General features: G+C 36.8%; 1 protein-coding gene across 1 annotated transcript in view; it reads left to right on the plus strand.

The window, feature by feature from the left end:
- ogfrl1 (opioid growth factor receptor-like 1) overlaps positions 1–18,704 on the plus strand; it is a 120,356-nt gene that overhangs the window by 59,083 nt on the left and 42,569 nt on the right. Inside the window, exon 4 of the mRNA XM_028820397.2 lies at positions 8,980–9,058. Coding sequence (XP_028676230.2) covers positions 8,980–9,058 — 79 coding nt within the window. The remainder of the gene's footprint in view (positions 1–8,979; positions 9,059–18,704) is intronic.

Consider the following 18,704-nt stretch of genomic DNA (forward strand, 5'->3'; position numbering starts at 1 on the left):
AAAGAAAATAAACAGATTAACTCCTGCTGTAGCCTACGGGAGACGCTGCTCTAAAATCTAAAGCTTGTTCAAGGGATCACTGTCCTCAACACCCTTCAAGCTGTACTCACTTTTTTTCCGGGTCGGACCTTCTTTGCTGTTCACTTCACCTTCTCTTAAAATGCTTCTGCATCCATTGCTCTGGCCATGCCATCAAGTCCCCTCTACTCCACCTGCACATTCTCACACAGGTCGGGTTGCTTACACTATCATTTAAACATTGCTTGAACATAAAAAGCAATAACAATTACATGGGTGTGGGGTTCAGTGTGAATATGTCATATAGGTACAAAGTGATCTGTAGTAGTAAGTTCTTCAAAAGCAGCCCCAAAAACACAAAATTTTGCTTAGTGGAAAAGTGCAACATTCCTCCCAGAGCAGTGGAAAGATGCAGGTTACCCAAACAAGAATTTGGCAGGTCCTTGCTGTCCTCAGGCTGAGAATACAAGGCTCCAGAAGCTGATTAGAGGACATGTTCTCTTTTCATGCCAGGAAGATGGCAGCATGGGTGCCCCATCTGCAATTACTGGGAACCTACCGTCTTGACCCTGAGCCTTTTTAGGGCAATTTATGGTTAAGAGTTAGAACAGCATTGGCCAAAACACTTTAACGTGATAGCCTAAACACCTCCTATGATACATTGTAGACTAAAACTTTAACAATAGGTGTCAAAATTGTATAGTAGCCAGTGAAACTAAACACTGTGAAAAAGAAGCAGTAGTTGTTGAGTGAATCACATGAGTTACTCTGTAGACAGCCTTCTTGTTATCCCTGCATCTACTCTGCTTTTCAAATGCTCATTCATCTTAGTTCTGCTCACTGTCTGTTTGTAAGGCACCTTTGGTTTTGTTTTGTTCAAATTAAATGTCTCTTTATTGTATTTAGAAGCATTACCCTTGTATACCTCTGCCTCTACTTTTGAAGTGTTTATACTTATGCACTGCAGTTAATTAGTCATCTTTATGGCTCCTTTACAACTCCTTCCGAAAAAAAGTGCGTCCAGTCCTGAATATGCTTCCCCTTTATTCCTACTGGTGCTCTTAGGCATGTGATTCACCATTAAGTTAAACAAATTATGATGTGTTTGAGGATTTTAAAGACCTGGACTAGGTTCCCACACAGTCTGAGAATAATCAGGTTTATTACTCTGAATCTCTTGAAATACGTAACGTTCTTAAGGGATGCACCTAGTAGTTCTTCTCTGTACAGCTTCAAGTGCTGCTATGGCTTTCTTATACCGTAGTGACCGGAACTTCACACTGTACTCCAGATGCATTGTCAGTAGAGCGCTATATCATCTAAGCATAACATCTCTTGATTTATATTCAACAGTTACTGTATAACATAATCTAACATTTTACTTGTTCAAGATTTCAGTGGAAAGTATAAAACATTATAACTTTTTTAAAAAGTATATAAACTTAGCGTAGTCAGAACAAGCACATCAAAACTTTACAAAATAACTACAGCAAGTGACTATATTAAGTGGATTTTAAAAGAACAAGGAAGAGGTTAAGTGAAGCAATCATTTCAGTAACAAATGAAGAAGCATGATAGCCATTTACCAGTCATTTTTGGCTAGCAAAGCCCGTAATGCAGAAGGTCACACATTAATTATTACATTCAAAGGTTAAATTATGCATCATTAATGGGTGTAAGTGTTGGTGAAATGTGGCATGGCTGGCGTTTGGCATTCTAAATGTAATGGATGTTATAGAAGGAATGATAAGCTCTTCAAGTACTTGTTTATCTGCTCCATTCTTCACTATAGCTAAAGCAAAAAAATGATGCAGTGTAATGAGTTTGCCCTACAAGTTCAAATTCCTCATGTCAGATGGTTTTGTAACTCAAAATTTTTCAAACAGCCCTCCAATTCAGACTGTTAATAATGCAATTATAATATGTTACATAGTAATAGTTCTAGTATTATTTCCTAATTTACATCATCTAAGAAAGTTAATGAGTATTAAAATTTTACATTTTGTATTCTTAAAATAATAATGGAATCTTCAATAAAATCAAAATTTTAAAGGCAGTGTTAGTGATTCCAAACTATATCTGATTAGTAATGAGAGCTCATTGATTGAAACTGATTTTTGAAAGCTTAAGTACTCATTGCTATTTATCAATGACATTGCCACTTTCGTAATTCAGTGCATGTAGGTGTCTATTCTCCTGCCTTCATCCATTATGGGGTTTTGTTGTTATCCTTCCTGAATTTTCTTCCAGACTCTGGTTGGTAGCTCTTTTTTTTCTCTTTAGTTTGTACAATGCACTTCCATGGCCAGTAATGGAGAGCCTCCCTTTGCATGCTGCTGCCATACCTCTTGAGCTAAACATTTTGGATTCTATAAATATATATTTGCTGCAGAAAAGTAAAATTGAATCTGGAAGTTCTGTGAAGCCGTCTTTCTTGTTAATTTGGTGATATTTTTTCCTTACAAAAAAAGGATTGCATTAGCCAGCCACCATCTGTTGTTACTTGCAGCAGCACAGTACAGTAGTTCACTCTGGAGCTTAGCTTTGAGGAGAAGGAGAAATGTGTAAAGAAACAGAAGTGCTTCACAAATAATTGTTTCAATTCAAAGACCTTTTAATGTGAGGTCTTTGGCACATTTATCTAAAAAAGTATGCCTAGGTTTGTTTGAGGATGAGAGTCAAAGAATTTATGGTTGTTATGTCAAGATGAATATCACACCAAGGGAGTGTAGGTTTGGCTGTGAAAAGACTAAAAAGGAAAACATTTTGAGAAGGGTTGCTGCTGACTGGGAAGCAGATTGTGATTATCACATTTTATGTTTTAACTACTGTACATATTACTAGTTAAAAATATTGGCTGTTTGTTGGTCTTACAGGAAACATTTAGAGATTATATATGATAAATTGGTTGCTGAAATCCTTTGTCCTTATTCATAACACACAATAATGGTAACAATGAGGTGTTTTTCTCAGCCAACATCTCCTAACTTTAAATATCACACTGACTTAAAGCTGAATGTTTACATGGTGCTGAATCTCATGGATGGAGCTTGAAGGCTCTGATGTTAATAAGCTACTCTTATTCAGCATGTCCTTGAACCTTGAAATTGCACCTAATTCCAACAATCCTCAGGTTTCTTGTACCAACAGCAGACGTAGAGTGTACCTTTGGTTTAAATTATGCCTTAAATACTCAGAAATAAACATATATCTATTTAAGAATGAAAAACTTCCACCTCCTATAACTGATCAATTTCTACACCACTAGTTTTATTGCACTGCCTATAAAAAGTGTTCATCCTCTTGAATGACCATGGATTTAATTTGGTTTTTATAACAGCGATCAGCAGAAAAGTGTAACTTTAATGTCAAAGTGAAAACAGATCTCTGAAAACTGGTCTAAATTAATTATAAGTGTCGGCCATGACAGCCTTGAGTCTGTGTGCACATCTCTCTCTCTCAGCTTTTCACATCTGGACACTGCCATTTTTCTCCATTCTCCTTTGCAATATATTCCATCCCATGACTTCTGCTTATCAATCACCTTTTTCATGGAGCTGCCTGCAGTGTTCTTTTGTTTCATTGTGTAGGTTAGGCCACCATACTGATCACCACAAGTTGGATCTTCCAGTTATTACAATGAATGGAAACTCAGACAGGTGATCTCCATTGAACTCTTTCTGGGACTTTAATTGGCTACACCAGTGATGATTCAGGGGTGAACACTTATATAGTCATTTATTTTGTGTTGTATATATTTAATTTATTTAGACCAAGTAGCAGAGATATGTTTTCAATTTGACATTAAAGAGTCTTTTTCTGTTCATCATTACCTAAAAAAACAAATTAAATCAACTGTGATTCCATTGTTATTTAACAATAAAATGAGAAATCTTCTAAGGGTATGAATACTTTTTATGGGTACTGTATTTAGTCGGTATATTAAGTGTATGTTAAGATATTGTGCAAATGGTGGCTCAGCTTTCATTCCTTTGTTACACTCTTCCATGCCTGATGGAGACAATGTTACATTCTGTGAATAAGCAATCGGCTCTTCGCCAGTTCCACTATAATGATTGCCAGCTGCCAGTCTTCCATGTTGCCACTGAATACGGCTAGTTGACTGCTGTGATCACAACCTGCAGCAATACCCCACTTATAGAAACTGGTGGGTGGCATATGCAACAGCAGGTGAGCAGTCAGTACATCAGATAAGTTAAATTTCATAAAACATCTCTAAACAAATCAGTAAAATTATATACTATTAAAAAAAGACTTGAGAACTATTCTCTAGAAAGGTACTTACACTTTGAATCTCTGGATTTTTACATAAGAGCGGTGTCCCGTTTCTCTTATACTGCACAACTATTTGTATCAGTGTGATTTCAACGTATCTTTCTTTCTCCATCAGCTTGCTAATTGTTTTTATAATTTGTTCATTTTTATATAGTTAGACAGAATTTTATTTATTCTGAGAGGGAATTTTTGCTTTTTACAGAAGCTCTTTAAATATATAAAGACAGATATATATATATATATATATATATATATATATATATATATATATATACACATAATATAGTCTGAACACACACCAGAATTGCTGAAAAAGAAGAAAATAAAAGAAAGAAAACAACAACAACAACATTTATTTATATAACACGTTTTCTTACAAATGATGTAGCTCAAAGTGCTTTACAAGATGAAGAAAGAAAAATATAAAAATAAGATTAGACAATACTAAGTAAGAAGAATAAAGTAAGGTCTGATGGCCAGGAAGACAGAAAAAACAAAAAAAAAAACTCCAGAGGGCTGGAGAAAGAAAACAAAATCTGTAGGGGTTCCAAGGCCACAAGACCACCCAGCCACCACTGGACATTCTACCTACCATAAATGATCTAAATCAGTCTTCATGATTTTCAGGCTTCACGTAGAAGAATTAGATGATGATGGTCATGTGGACATCTGGCCTTCAATCCATCAATGTAGGGACTGCACGGTGCCTTGATCAGGTGGTGGTACAGATCGCCGCGTCTGACTTAGCAGTTATTGTCCCAGAGAGGCATTATACAGGCATTTTGCTTTTGGAATAAAGGAGCCCCAATAACGTTTCCTGACACATTTTGAGCTGAATGATTCATTGGCTGAAAGTCCTCAGTGTTGGTGTGTCCCAGTCTGAGAAAGCAGAAATAGAATGTTTGTTGTCTGTAGTTTTTTTTTTTATTATTATTTGAGGTATACAATGAGTGGCTTTAGATGTTTGTTTGAGCTACAACATCTGACATCTATTTAAAATGTTGAGCTTCTTGTTCTGTGGTACTTTATTGCTAGTCTCTGTCATTGAGCTTTTGGTCCAACAGAGAGCAAGCATCTGATTACAATAAACTGTCTACAGGCAAAAGGTCTCTTAAAAAGATCCCTATTAAACATATAAATGCATGATGTGTGTGAAGAGAGCACATTGCATGTATTACAAATAAAGACAACTTTTTGCAAGAGAAAACCTTTCTTTAAAATCTGATTAAACATGAGCATTCAAAGACATTAGTGGACTAGTGGTAAAAGTGAACAAGGAGCTGTGTGTGCTCTCTGATGTTCAGTGTTATGATGGATGGTAATGTCAGAGTCAATGAAAGCTTGAAAGAACTGGGAGCTATGTTTGTGAAAATATGTTTTGCAAAATATGAATTTGAAGTAAATGATGTCAAGTGAGGTGGAAAGGACTACCGTAAAGAGAGTTGTTAATGAAGATCCACTGCCATTTCAGTACTCAAACAACCTGATTCAGCAATTCTGCCTAATGACACCAGTAGATGCACAGACCATCCACTTTCCTACTGCACATGTAAACCAATAACTGAAGTAGGATAACATTACTGTCTAACTGGAAATGCAAACATGCCTTTCCAGAATATAGCTACAGTGTTTTAACACATAGTATATTCTTAGACCACAATGATTATTTAAACTCTGCTTGCTGTTATTATGCCATATAGTAGTGGTGCAACAGTCAAAATGACAGAAAGGTATCGTAGCAGACCGAAGCACACCTCAAATGCGTGGAGTCAAATAGTGTGTTGTGTGTCTCTCTCTTCTGTTGCTGCACTCATTACAATGTACAAATTAATCATTAAGTTTTAGTTACCTTGTGCTACTGAGCTCCTGAAATGATAACAGCAATTTTAACTTTTTATTTTCGCTAAGCGTCAGGTCTTCTGTTGAGTTTGATTTGCTCTTTCCCTGAAACCCCAATGGTTTAAAGTGTATGGACTGGAGGAATTGGGGGCAGGTGTTTTTCTAGAAGTGCTGTGGGCGGAGCCTTTATAGTGGCAGATTTCTCCAATATTTACTACAGATTTTTCATTTGAGAATACACGTCTGGTCCCACAAGACTAGCCATATTGTATTACAATTACTCAACAAAACCACAAGACAAATACATATGACTAGACCAAGAAATTCTTAATCCAAAAACATAAAATATATTGTGAGGTTGTTACTTTTATCTTAAAGATATATAAAAATACAGCCTGTTTGAGTTTTTTCCCCTTTAGAGTAGACACAAATATATCACGTATCTTGTTATTTAAATTTGCATTTAAACTTGTTTACTTTGGCATATCCTTCAGTGAAAAATGACACATTTTCTTACAATCACACTTTCACCTACAGAATTGATACTGTTTTCACCTTTGTGTGCTTATAATAATTCTTTACATTATATAGGCATGGTGGCGCAGTGGCAGCGCTGCTGCCTCGCAGTTAGGAGACCTGGGTTCGCTTCCCGGGTCCTCCCTGCGTGGAGTTTGCATGTTCTCCCCGTGTCTGCGTGGGTTTCCTTCGGGCGCTCCAGTTTCCTCCCACAGTCCAAAGACATGCATATTAGGTGGGTTGGCGATTCCAAATTGGCCCTAGTGTGTGCTTGGTGTGTTTGTGTATGTCCTGCGGTGGGTTGGCACCCTGCCTGGGATTGGTTCCTGCCTTGTGCCCTGTGTTGGCTGGGATTGGCTCCAGCAGACCCCCGTGACCCTGTGTACGGATTCAGCGGGTTGGAAAAATGGATGGATTTATATAGCGCTTTTCTCACTACTCAAAGCGCTCTCCACACAGGGAGGACCCGGGAAGCAAACCCACAATCTCCTTACTGCAAAGCAGCAGCACTACCACTGCGCCACCTAGGAAGTAAGATCTGCAAATACAAGAACAACTAATACTGCATGTAACTTTGACAAAATAAAACCTCAAGACATTCATCCATGTCTACTGAGTACTTAAAGCAGTTGAGCTTTTGCTACCTGGCTGAAGTTGATGAACTGCAGTTGGGCATATAAGTAATGATAAGTAAAAGCAGATACTCTCACCTCAGTAACAAGGGCAGTGATCAATAAATAAAAAGCTTTAGGGACTTGGCAGCCTTTACTGAATTTACTGGATTTACTGCATATATTATTGATCATGAACTCCAAATAGACTAAATTGTAGAATGAGCCCCATCATTGCTGCATGTTCAGAGGCTATGAGGCGCTCGTTCTTGATGTAAGTGCATCTTTTGTAGTGAGAGATCCCAAACCCCTTTTTGGAAAGAAATTAGGAAAAATGGAAGAGACATCAGTCAAACATGCACAATTGAAGGAAATTGTAGCTGTGGCCAAAGTCCATTTTTATTATTCCTGAGGGTGATGGTGGGATTAGATATAAGCTGTGGATCCACTACAGCTGCGTGACATCTTGGTTGAGACTTTTAAGCAGCATAAGTGACAGAGTACAAGGTCCTAGCCTGAGTCTTTTTTGTTGTAACAGGCAGAAGTTTATACCGGGATTTACCCAGTTAATAGCAGACCACAAAGGTAGACCTCTTTTTCAGAAAAGAGGAGTCAGGAAGTGAAAAAGGGTATAATGGGAGATTAGCTTGTAGCTGTAAGGCATCCATGTTCAACGTAGGGCTGAAATTAATATAAAAGAAACAGGACGAAAACAAGAATTGGGAGCATCGACGTACATCTCTGAATGTGAACATATTCATTCAGTAAATGTTAGCAAGTATTTTGGACATTATAATATTAATGAGAATTGGATTAAGTGGTTTGATGAATATTATGCTATGACTGAAATATTTTGGATATTAAAATAAAAAATCCATTACCTCAACTTGTTTTTCCTCCTCTTAGTAGTGACGTTATTAATTGTAAAACCCACATTTGGCTTTTGTTTGTCTTTTCTTTTGTGACATTGGACATTATTTTGAATACAGGAGGTCCTCGGGTTGATGTAACCTGAATTTTGGTGTAAGTCGAAACACACCCTAGCCTAAGTTACTTAACTATCCTAACACATTTGCAAAATCATAATCTAGAACATAAAAACACAACTAAGACACAGAAAAAGGAAAAGGACATAAATATACTGTACTGTAGTAACAGAAAAAATGAGTGTAAAAAAATCCTTACCTTTATTCCTTCTCATGTCTGAATTTTTTTTTAAGTTGTTATGGGAGTGAGCGTTGTAAACTCGAAACGTTGTATGTCAAGACGTTGTAACCCAAGGACCCCCGTAATATACTTTATATTTTACATTAGTCTTTCATTGCTTACTTTTCCTTTGCATCAAAGCCTCTTTTAGACTTTTTAATTTCCATTGTTTGAAAGTTTCTCTGAGTTGTGTTGGCATTATGCAAAATTTAAATTGGCATACAGAACACAAGATGTAGAAAAGAAATGGATTAGCAAGATAAGATGTGTTGCTCGATCCAAGATCTTGCTGCCAGGTAATATAAGAGAGGAGCAAGATTAAAAGGCACAGGAAGAGCTGCATTCTAATTCTGAAACTTTGACTGAAAGATAAATAGACTGTTTACTGGATAAAAATGGCTAGAAGGTTTGTTTGTGTTTTATTAAGGTTAACATGGTTAAAACGTTATGTTAACGGTTTAATTTACAAATCCTTATTTCATTTTTCCAACAGGTATTTATATTGAAGAAATTCTGAATGAATGGAAAGGAGATTATGAAAAGCTGGAGCATAACCACACTTATATACAATGGTTAGGTATTTTAATACACTAAACCAAGTTATTAATGCTATGTAATTTTTCTTGTTTATGAATTTTTATTTTATCTAAAGGAAATCACATAGTCATGCTGCAGTCATATAAATCATTTTTACTTGTTAACCAAAAGGAACAAAATAATACAATATATTAATAAAATGCAGCTTATTCTTATATAGAACAACTCAAGGTAAACTGCATCAGAGCACTTTAAATTGTCAGAGTAATAGATGGCATAATAAATGCATTATGTAACACAATTTGGTTATTTTACAAATTCAAAATTCTAAATATGTGGACATTGTTATGGAATATGAATGCAAAGCTGAACAAAATGACCATCATTTAGAGTTATGTAATATTTTTAAGCAGATGTCGAGTCTGTGTATTGAATAGGCATCCATATTGCATTTTAAAATGCTAGTTTTACTCTACTGTGTGTCAGGTGGGATGGCATTATTTGGGTGAGTGGATGAAGCTGTTATTATTGTATGCACGTAATTTAGCTGCTCATTCATTGAAGTACTCTTTCAAATTTGATGGTGAATGTACACGCACTGAGAAAATTATTTGGGCCACTATACTAATACTGTGTTGGGTCTCCTTTTGCTCTCAAAATAGCCTCAGTTCTTCATGGCATGGATTCCACAACATGTTGGAAACATTGCTTTAAGGTTGTGCTCCATCTTGATGTGATTGCATTACACAAGTTTTGCAGATTTGTCAGCCACACATTCATGCTGCGACTGTCCAGTTCTCCCAGAATGCGTTCTGTTGGATTGAGCTCTGGTGACTAGGGGGGGCCACTGAAGAACACTGAACTCATTGTTATGTTCATGAAACTAGTTTGAGACGACTTTTGCTTTGCGACAAGGTGCATTGTCATGATGGAAGTAGCCATTAGAAGATGGGTAAATTGTGGCCATGAAGGGATGCACATGGTTAGCAGCAATACTCAAATAGGCTGTGGTATTCAAACGATGATTGATTGTTATTAGTGGGCTCAAAGTACGTAAGAAAACATTCCCCACACCATTAAACCACAAACACCAGCCTAGACTGTTGACGCAAGGCAGGTTGGGTGCATGAATTCTTACTGATGGCACCAAATTCTGACCCTACCATCTGTGAGCCTCAGCAGACATTGAGATTCATCAGACCAGGCTATACTTTTCCAGTTTTCATCTCTCCAGTTTTGGTGAACTGCTGTCACACAGCAGCCTCATCTTTCTGTTCTTATTTAACAGGAGTGGAGTGTTACGTGGTCTTCTGCAGTTGTAGCCCATCCAACTGAAGGTTTGCTCACCACAGTTGTACAGAGTGGTTATCTACGTTGCCGTTGACTCTCTGTTAGCTAGAACTAGTCAAGTTCCTGACATTTATCTGCATCATTTTATTCATTGTGCTGCTGCCACAAGATTGGCTGATTAGATAACTGTATGGATTAACAGGTGTTCCTAATAATATTATAATGAGTGTACAGTAATGTGGTAGCCTTGTTGGACCAGAAATTTTGCAGGCTACTTTTTTGCATCTTTGCAAAAATGGCCATTTTGTAACACAGTAGTTAAGGCTGTTGACTCTCAGCTGGAGGGACCTGAGCCACAGTCTGTGTTGAATTTACTTAATTTCTGCCATTCACAAAATTTTCTCAGAGTATATTAATATAGACTTGCGTATTATTAATGAACATAGACTTGAATATTACATTATTTGACAATTTGTGAATTTCCCCTTGGGGATTAATAAAGTATCTATCTATCTATCTATCTATCTATCTATCTATCTATCTATCTATCTATCTATCTATCTATCTATCTATCTATCTATCTATCTAATTAATTCTAAACTGGGTTGATATGTGTTAATTTCAGTGTGTGTGTGCCATGTGATGGTCTGGGCAGGGTTGGTTCTTGCTTGGCACTTTATTATTCTGAGAACTTCCCTTGGTTTCTGTGTTGGAAACATTAATAAAACAGATGGTTAGACATACTGTATAATGACATATATAGAATACACTGGCATTTCTTAAATTTATAAAAATCTTATTATTGTAGTAGTTGCTTTAACAAATATTGAAACTGGCAGATTTAACACTTTTATAAGCTTCTTCTTCTTTGCCTTTATTGAGGTTATCTACTTTCATCATTCTCCTGTCAGATATCTTGATTTTTTGCATCCCTGGTATTGAACTCACATAATTTCTTCTTTTACTGTTTCTAGTCATCTTTTATTGGTCATTTGTGTGATCTTTTACCTCTTGGCTTCAGTGCCTTTGGGTGTTTTGAAGTTCTTGTTATAACATGCATGTCTACTGAAGACATTTGTACTTCATTTGAGCCCAGATACTTCATGTGTTTACTGCCACGGTAAAAACAGGTAAATTTCTTCCACACACCAATGTAAATTCAGGGAGTCATTTTAGTATTCTAATTAAATGCGTTTTGGATGGAAATACTTTGAGTAGTTTTTGAAAATATGACCAATGGATTCCATCCACTATTGTGATTATACCCGTATTGTTAGTATGTTCATTTTATTTTTCTTCTAATGTTCTCCTTTCAACTCTAGTTATATTTCAAAATGTAAATAAAACAAATAAGTATAGAACATTATTTTAGGGCATCAGCATGGCCATTGTCATTAAAGCAGTAGAGATTTTCCCAGGCCCACATAAGAAAAATATTGAAATTTACTAATAAAGGCTTTATGTGCATTTAAGTTTGGGTTAAAGGTTATTGCTTGGAGGTGTGCAGAAAAAGGCAGGGGCAACTTCTTTTTGAGCACCCTCTCAAAAATCACAGAAGTCAGTTACTTGTTAGCAGATCACCAAGCAAGGAATCGCTAGTAGCGAACTATGGCAGATGAATCATACTGCAGTCTCAAGCAGGTATGTAAGTGTGTAGTCTTAAGGCATTCTTCACTGATTTTGATGTAGTTTAATCTTTGAACTCTGTACTATAAAATCAATCAAATGGTAGATCTAAGCAGAGAGTATGCAGTGCAGTGCAGTACCAGTGATGATCAGCTCATTGGAGAATTTAAGTCTAAGAGAAAAATAGTAACTCTGCACAAACAAAATTGAATATAAAGCCTCTGTCTACATTACACACCATTTTCATTTACTATGTTGTACCGGAATATGGTCCAGATCTGGCATATCAGGATATTCTTCTTCATTGTATGTTTTCATATGTTCTGCAAGACTAGTTGCAGACTTAATACACATTTCCCTTCTTACACAGCTTACCTCCTTGCCTCTTTTTTGGCTGTTTTCAGATTGTTAAGAGAGTGAGAAATATAGAGTGTTGATGTGATCATGTCACACAAAGGTGTAAAAATAGGAACAGGCAGTGAAAAACCGGGCCAGCCCTTCTCCCAGGTTTGACTCCCCGGAGTAGTTCTCACCACAGGCTGCCTATCCCCAACTCAGAAGGTAGGCTTCAAGGTAAGCTTTGGCCCAAAAATAGGTTCAGGTTTTTTAAGTAAGGAAAGATCGCTAAGCTTAAGTCAAGATAACAGCCCTAATTTAACCATAACAGAGAGATATTATTGTGCAGAACTGATCACCTCCCATGAGCCCAATATACATAAATACCAGCTGAGCACACCCACTGAGAGCTACATGAACAGACAATGGCATTGAATATTAGAAAGAGAATGGCAGCAGAAAAGAGGAGATTGTGTATTTCATAATGAGCATGAGAGTTGCACATGTAGGGTGGCTTAATCACTTTGAATATGAGCAGGGAGAGGGCACAGATGGATTGCATATCAAGCAAGTGGTGGCCTTATTTACAGCCTCTTGTTTGACATATTGCACAGGGGAAAAAGCAATCAAGCCATATTCTGTTGATACGAGGGGGCACCCACAATTTTCCAGGATTTGTTTAAAAAAACTTATTATAAAACTTTCAGAAATTCCCTTCAAAATATTCCTTTTGAGATCAACACACTTGCCCTAGAGCTTCACCCATTGCTGGAAACATTTCCTGCAGTCATCATTTGTCTAAAGTCTCTGGGGCGTTCTCCTGTATTTCTTCTACAGTAGCAACTCTTCTTCCCTTCAGTCTAAATTATAATTTCATGAACAAAAAGAAATCACAAGGAGCGAAATCTGCCAAATACAAGCAGTATGACGGATCAACCACATTGTTTTTGATCACAGATCTTTGACTGACAATGCAGTATGTGCAGGTGTATTGTCATGGTGCAAAATTCAGTTTGGCATCTGCTCCAGACATTTGTGTTTCCTGGTGCTTTCCTATAGATGCCTCAGGATAAGAAGATAGGAGAGGCAAAAACTGCAGTAGTTAAACATGAAAAAGAAATTCAAATAATGATGCACCTCAGCGTTCACGCTAATGCAAACTCCAAGTCCATTACTACAAGCAAAAGTCCGAAATTCTACTACAAGCACAAAATCTCATTTTGAAATGATTCACAAACTCGGACAGGATGCTTTAGCCTAAGGAGCAGAAGACCTCCAAATTAGGTACAGAAGATATCTCTAGGAGTTCCATCTTGAAAGTGAAGAAGAAACAGCTGACAACATATTTTGAGGCCACTGTCTCTTCTTCAGGACAAACAAGGGTAATACTGAAGATAAAATGAAATCAAAGGGAATCAAACAAAATCATAGATGCATGATTAGTAAAAGCAAAATGTTTCCAGAAACAGAAAGCAGGTTTTACCTGAAACTTTTCTGAAAATGTAGAAAAAACAAGGTATTCTAATTGAAGTGAACATCAAGTTATCAAATCAATCAACTAACTCCACCTCTTGTAGAAAACCTGTGAGGCCATTTGTTTCATTAACAAAAATCAAGTGAGGCCTTTTGTTTCAGTAAATCCATTGGGAATAACAGATAAACACATAAGAATCCAAAATACTTCGGTCTGTAAAAAAAATCTTTACCTCTTACATAAGGTCAATGTTTAAAACAAATTTGATAGCCATATTATGAAGTATTAGTTTTATGTGTATGAATTAAAAACACTATAGGTCTGAAAGTACTGGTATGCCTGAGAACCACTGGTATATACTGTGTATAAAATCTCTCTGTTTTATACGCTGGCTCAGATGGAAATGAGGAGCACTGAGGCAGAACTGGAGAGAGCTGAGACCCGCCATACACAATCATCATATCATGTGTCTGTCTGTACTGTGCTACTTGAAAAGGTACCGAATCATGAATAAAAAATAAAAAAATGAATCAGAAAAGTGGCAACTGCACTATTGTGAAAGCAGTTAACTCTTAAAAATATTTTATGTGCCCTTTTTATTTAAGCACGTCCTTAACTTAGTTACCACTAACACAAAAAGCTACCAGAATGCTGTTTGTCTTGAAACTTAGGTAGTAACAGAAGGGAAGGACTATCAGTTAAGCAAATTTAAACCTTAAAGTGACACCATTCTACTTGAGTACGGTTTTCAAACAGTATTTCCCTCACAACAGATTTTCAGTACATCCATATATGGCTACAGATACTAAATGCACCTTCAAAGAAGCTCTAGAAGCCAGAACGCAGAACACTTGTTTCAAGTAATGTAGTGTGTGACAATTAGAGGCACTGTCGACCCCTGGAACCCTCAGACCAGACATCAGACACCAGATAAAAGTCCAAAATGAATATTTTATTATAATAAAGTGCACACAGCACCCTCCTCTCCACAATACTTAATAAATCAATCACTACAATACTTAACCCTCCACTCCCAGACACTTAGCCACCCTGCCTCCCAACTCAGCTCATCGTCTGGGATTTCCCATAGTCTTTTTATATTCCCTGACCCGGAAGTGTTTCCAATCCCTCAGTCCATGTGATCTCCTATCACTTCCGGGTCAGATAAAAATCCTCTTGTTCATCCCGGAAGCACGTCATTTCCCTTGTCGCTTTGCCTATGACGTACTTCCAGGTTATACGGCATGTAGAATTCCCTGAGCCTCCCTACAGCGTCTCCTGGAGGTCCCCATGGTATCCAGCAGGGCTGGTTGTAAAATCTACAAGGTCCATGAGGCCCTGCTGGAATTCGGGGAACCTCTATTCCACAGGGAGAGCTCCATCTGGCGGCCTGGGGGTGTTGGCCGGGATCACAGGCCGGCCATCCTCACAAGTGCAAACATAACATAAAAAATCCTTTTAACCCAAAAGAAAAAAAAAAGCGCAAAACTAGCAGGGCTATTATAAAGACAATATACATTTGTACTTTATGTCTGCCATTCTGACTGGTTGTTATGTTAATAGACAATACTCTCTCAATGCTGGAGAATAAATTGTCGAAAGAAGAACTACTGTTAATTTAAAGATTTAGTGTTTTTAGAAGGTTATAGTTGGAATGGTTGTATATACTGTGTTAGGCACGTCATTTGTTTCAGTCCTGCAGTTTTCAAATAGCCTCTACTATGACCACCCACTCCAGCCAAGACTTCTTTATTGACCACCCAGTTTTTATTTCAGGTTCTGTGGGACTGTAGCCCTCCAGGAAATATTCCATCAAATGCAGCTGCAGATGAGTGTATCAACCATCTAGAAAATCTTCACGGTGTACCCACAGATCTACTACAAATAAATGGAACATACTGATGCTAAGGAGTACAATACAAATATGATGTTCAGTTAGTGATTCTCAAGCTAGGCAAAAGGCATAGGGAGAAATTAATTTACCACCTTATAACTATTTTATCAACAACAACATTTATTTATATAGCATGTTTTCATACAAATAATGTAGCACAAAGTTCTTTCTTTACAAAGTGAAGAAAGAAAAAATATAAAAATTAGGCAATACTAATTAACAAAGAATAAAGTAAGGTCAGGTGGCCAGGGAGGACAGAAAAAACAAAAAAAAAACTCCAGAGGGCTGGAGAAAAAAAAAAAAACAAAATCTGCAGGGGTTCCAAGACACGAGACCGTCCAGCCCCCACTCAGGGCCGGATTAAGACAAAATTGGGCCTGATGCTGCAGCGCATTGGTGCATGTGCATTTGACACTTACCGTACATGCGCACTCAGACCGACCAAGGAGCCTTAGTTGCTTGCGATGCAACCAGCCAGCCTTTATTGAACATGAATAATAATAACGACGTAGTATCGTAACAACTCGAGATTAACAAGAAGAAAGATATCACAAAGTGACGTCACGTGAAAACCTAACAATGAAATACACAAAATTTCGCAATTCTCTTATGAAAGAGAGTAAGAAAAAATGAATTTGCAGAGACATTAGGTCAAAGTGACTCAGTTCAGGCTCTTGAGGGTAAAAATTTGTCCGCGATTTAAATTTCATAATAGACCAGAATCCTGTCAGGGATTTAAAAATTTTAAACATCCATGCCGGGCCGGCTTCTAGTTTTACCTTTACAGATAACCGTTTAAATAGCCATCGATTTTTACTGTACAACTAACTTTCAAGGTGAAAACTTTACTATGTGGCACTTAACGAACAATAATAAAGTGGCAAGAATCCCCAAGATATTGCAAAAAACGCAACTAAATTACTAAGTAAACTGTTTAACGTAAAATTGATAGCATTAACTTGAAATCTTCGGTTAACAATAAACACAACGATGTTATAGTTACGTCACAGCGCAAAGAACAATAGTAACTGTATAATAAGTAACGCTGTGTCTAGGCGTCTGAAAGTTGGACTCCAAATTTCATTCTAAGAATTATTTTGAGGTTAATATAGCAAAGGAAAACTGTTCAGCTTCCGGAAAATTCTCATCTGTTTTCAACTGGGCCTATTTTAGGAATGGGCCTAATGCTGCAGCATCAATAGCACCCACCTTAATCCGGCCATGCCCACACTAGGCATTCTACCCAACATAAATGATCTAAATCAGTCCTCATGGTTTTCAGGCTTCACGTGGAAGAATAAGATGATGATGGTCATGTGGACCTCTAGCCTTCAATCCATCAATGTAGGGACTGCACGGTGCTTTGATCAGGTAGTGGTGGCGCAGATCGCCACCACAGAAAACCGGAAAAAGAACAGCAGAGAAAGTAGGGGTTAGTACGGATTTTGGAGCCATGAAAAAAAAGATAATTAAATGCATATACATAATATCAGGGTTACACTAAATTGAAGCTATGAGAAAGCCATGTTAACATAATGGGTTTTTAGCAGTTTTTTTAAAGTGCTGAGATGTAAGATGAAAGGCATTCCGAGATATAGGATAGAGCAAGATTATTTTAGACTTTGTAAACCATAAGCAGTAATTTAAAGTTAATTCTAAATGGCACAGGTAACCAATGTAGTGACATCAAAACTGGAGAGATGTGCTTTGATTTTCTTTTCCTAGTTAAGATTCTGGCAGCTGCATTCTGCACTAATTGAACTGTTGATAAATACAGTTGTGTGTCGTCAGCATAGCTGTGGTTCCAAGGGAACACTGACACCTGACTCAAACAAGAGTTATAGTATAACACCATGCAAAGAAAAAAAGGAATGCCTGAATAAAGATGCAGTTTTTTATGTTTATTGTTATTTAAATACTTCTATTATATGACACTATTAAAAAGAAACTTTGATTTAATGTTCTATTCCTTTTAAATTATTTATTTATAGACCATCCTGCTGTAAAGAGGATTGCTGAATAAGATACATTGATTGATATATTTAATAAAATCAGTTTAATTTTTCAACAAAAGAGTCTTAACAGGTCAACAAATTGTTACAATATTGTTATTGAATTATATTTATATTACAGAATATAAATAATATTGTTATAAATTATCTGCTGTATGCCAGTTATTTTTATGTTTTTAGAGGAGTGTGTATTTTTATGGCATTTTTAAAAGTATGTTTAACCCTGCCATCTTGTACTGCAAAAAATGAATCTGAGAGACCTTCAGAGTCGTCAGGGCCACGAGAGATTGGGTAGACAGAGCTCACTCAGTGGGGTGCAGGAATGAAATCCCATGGGAAAGAAATGAGTGAGTAAACAGGCAAAACATTCAAGCAGCAATATGTGGCACCACTGCTAAGAAGCAAGCTTGTTGGTTGTGACATTTTTTAAATTGGGGGTTTTCACTATGTATTTCTTCAATACTGTCCTTTATTTTGGTGTTATTAGAAATGCTGACAACTATAGCAGCAAGAACAAGTTTAATGTTTGAGGGGTATCTAGTAAACATGGGGACATATTTTATATATACAGCATACAGCTGTAAAAATGTAGCATAACATGTTAATTTAGCTGTAAATTAAGTAAGCTGTACATATTTGCATATACTTTGTCATCTGTTTTGTGTTGTAGTGATCTGCATATATACTGTTAAAGACTTAAAAGCCTAATGAACAGGCCAGATGAGCTTAAAATGCTTAATATTTACTGTCATGTAAAAAACAAATACTGTAGAGTAGCAAAATTCTCTCTCTTGAATAGATATTTGTTATCAGTGGAATTTCAGTGCTGCTTCTAAATAAACTTGTCAATTCTCATGCTGCAACAACATCCAGACCTCAAATATAATTAATGAAATATGGGATTAGTGTGGAGAATTAATGTGCAATTCCTTGTATGGTTTGTATCTCTAAAGGGTGTTTTAGATGTTGAAATTAGTGATTCTCGCTGATAATTGACATTAATATGATGCTGGAAGAAAATTCCACATGATAACATTAAAATAAGTAAA

This window comes from Erpetoichthys calabaricus, chromosome 15 (genome assembly GCF_900747795.2).
Source record: "Erpetoichthys calabaricus chromosome 15, fErpCal1.3, whole genome shotgun sequence".
Classification (NCBI taxonomy): domain Eukaryota; kingdom Metazoa; phylum Chordata; class Cladistia; order Polypteriformes; family Polypteridae; genus Erpetoichthys; species Erpetoichthys calabaricus.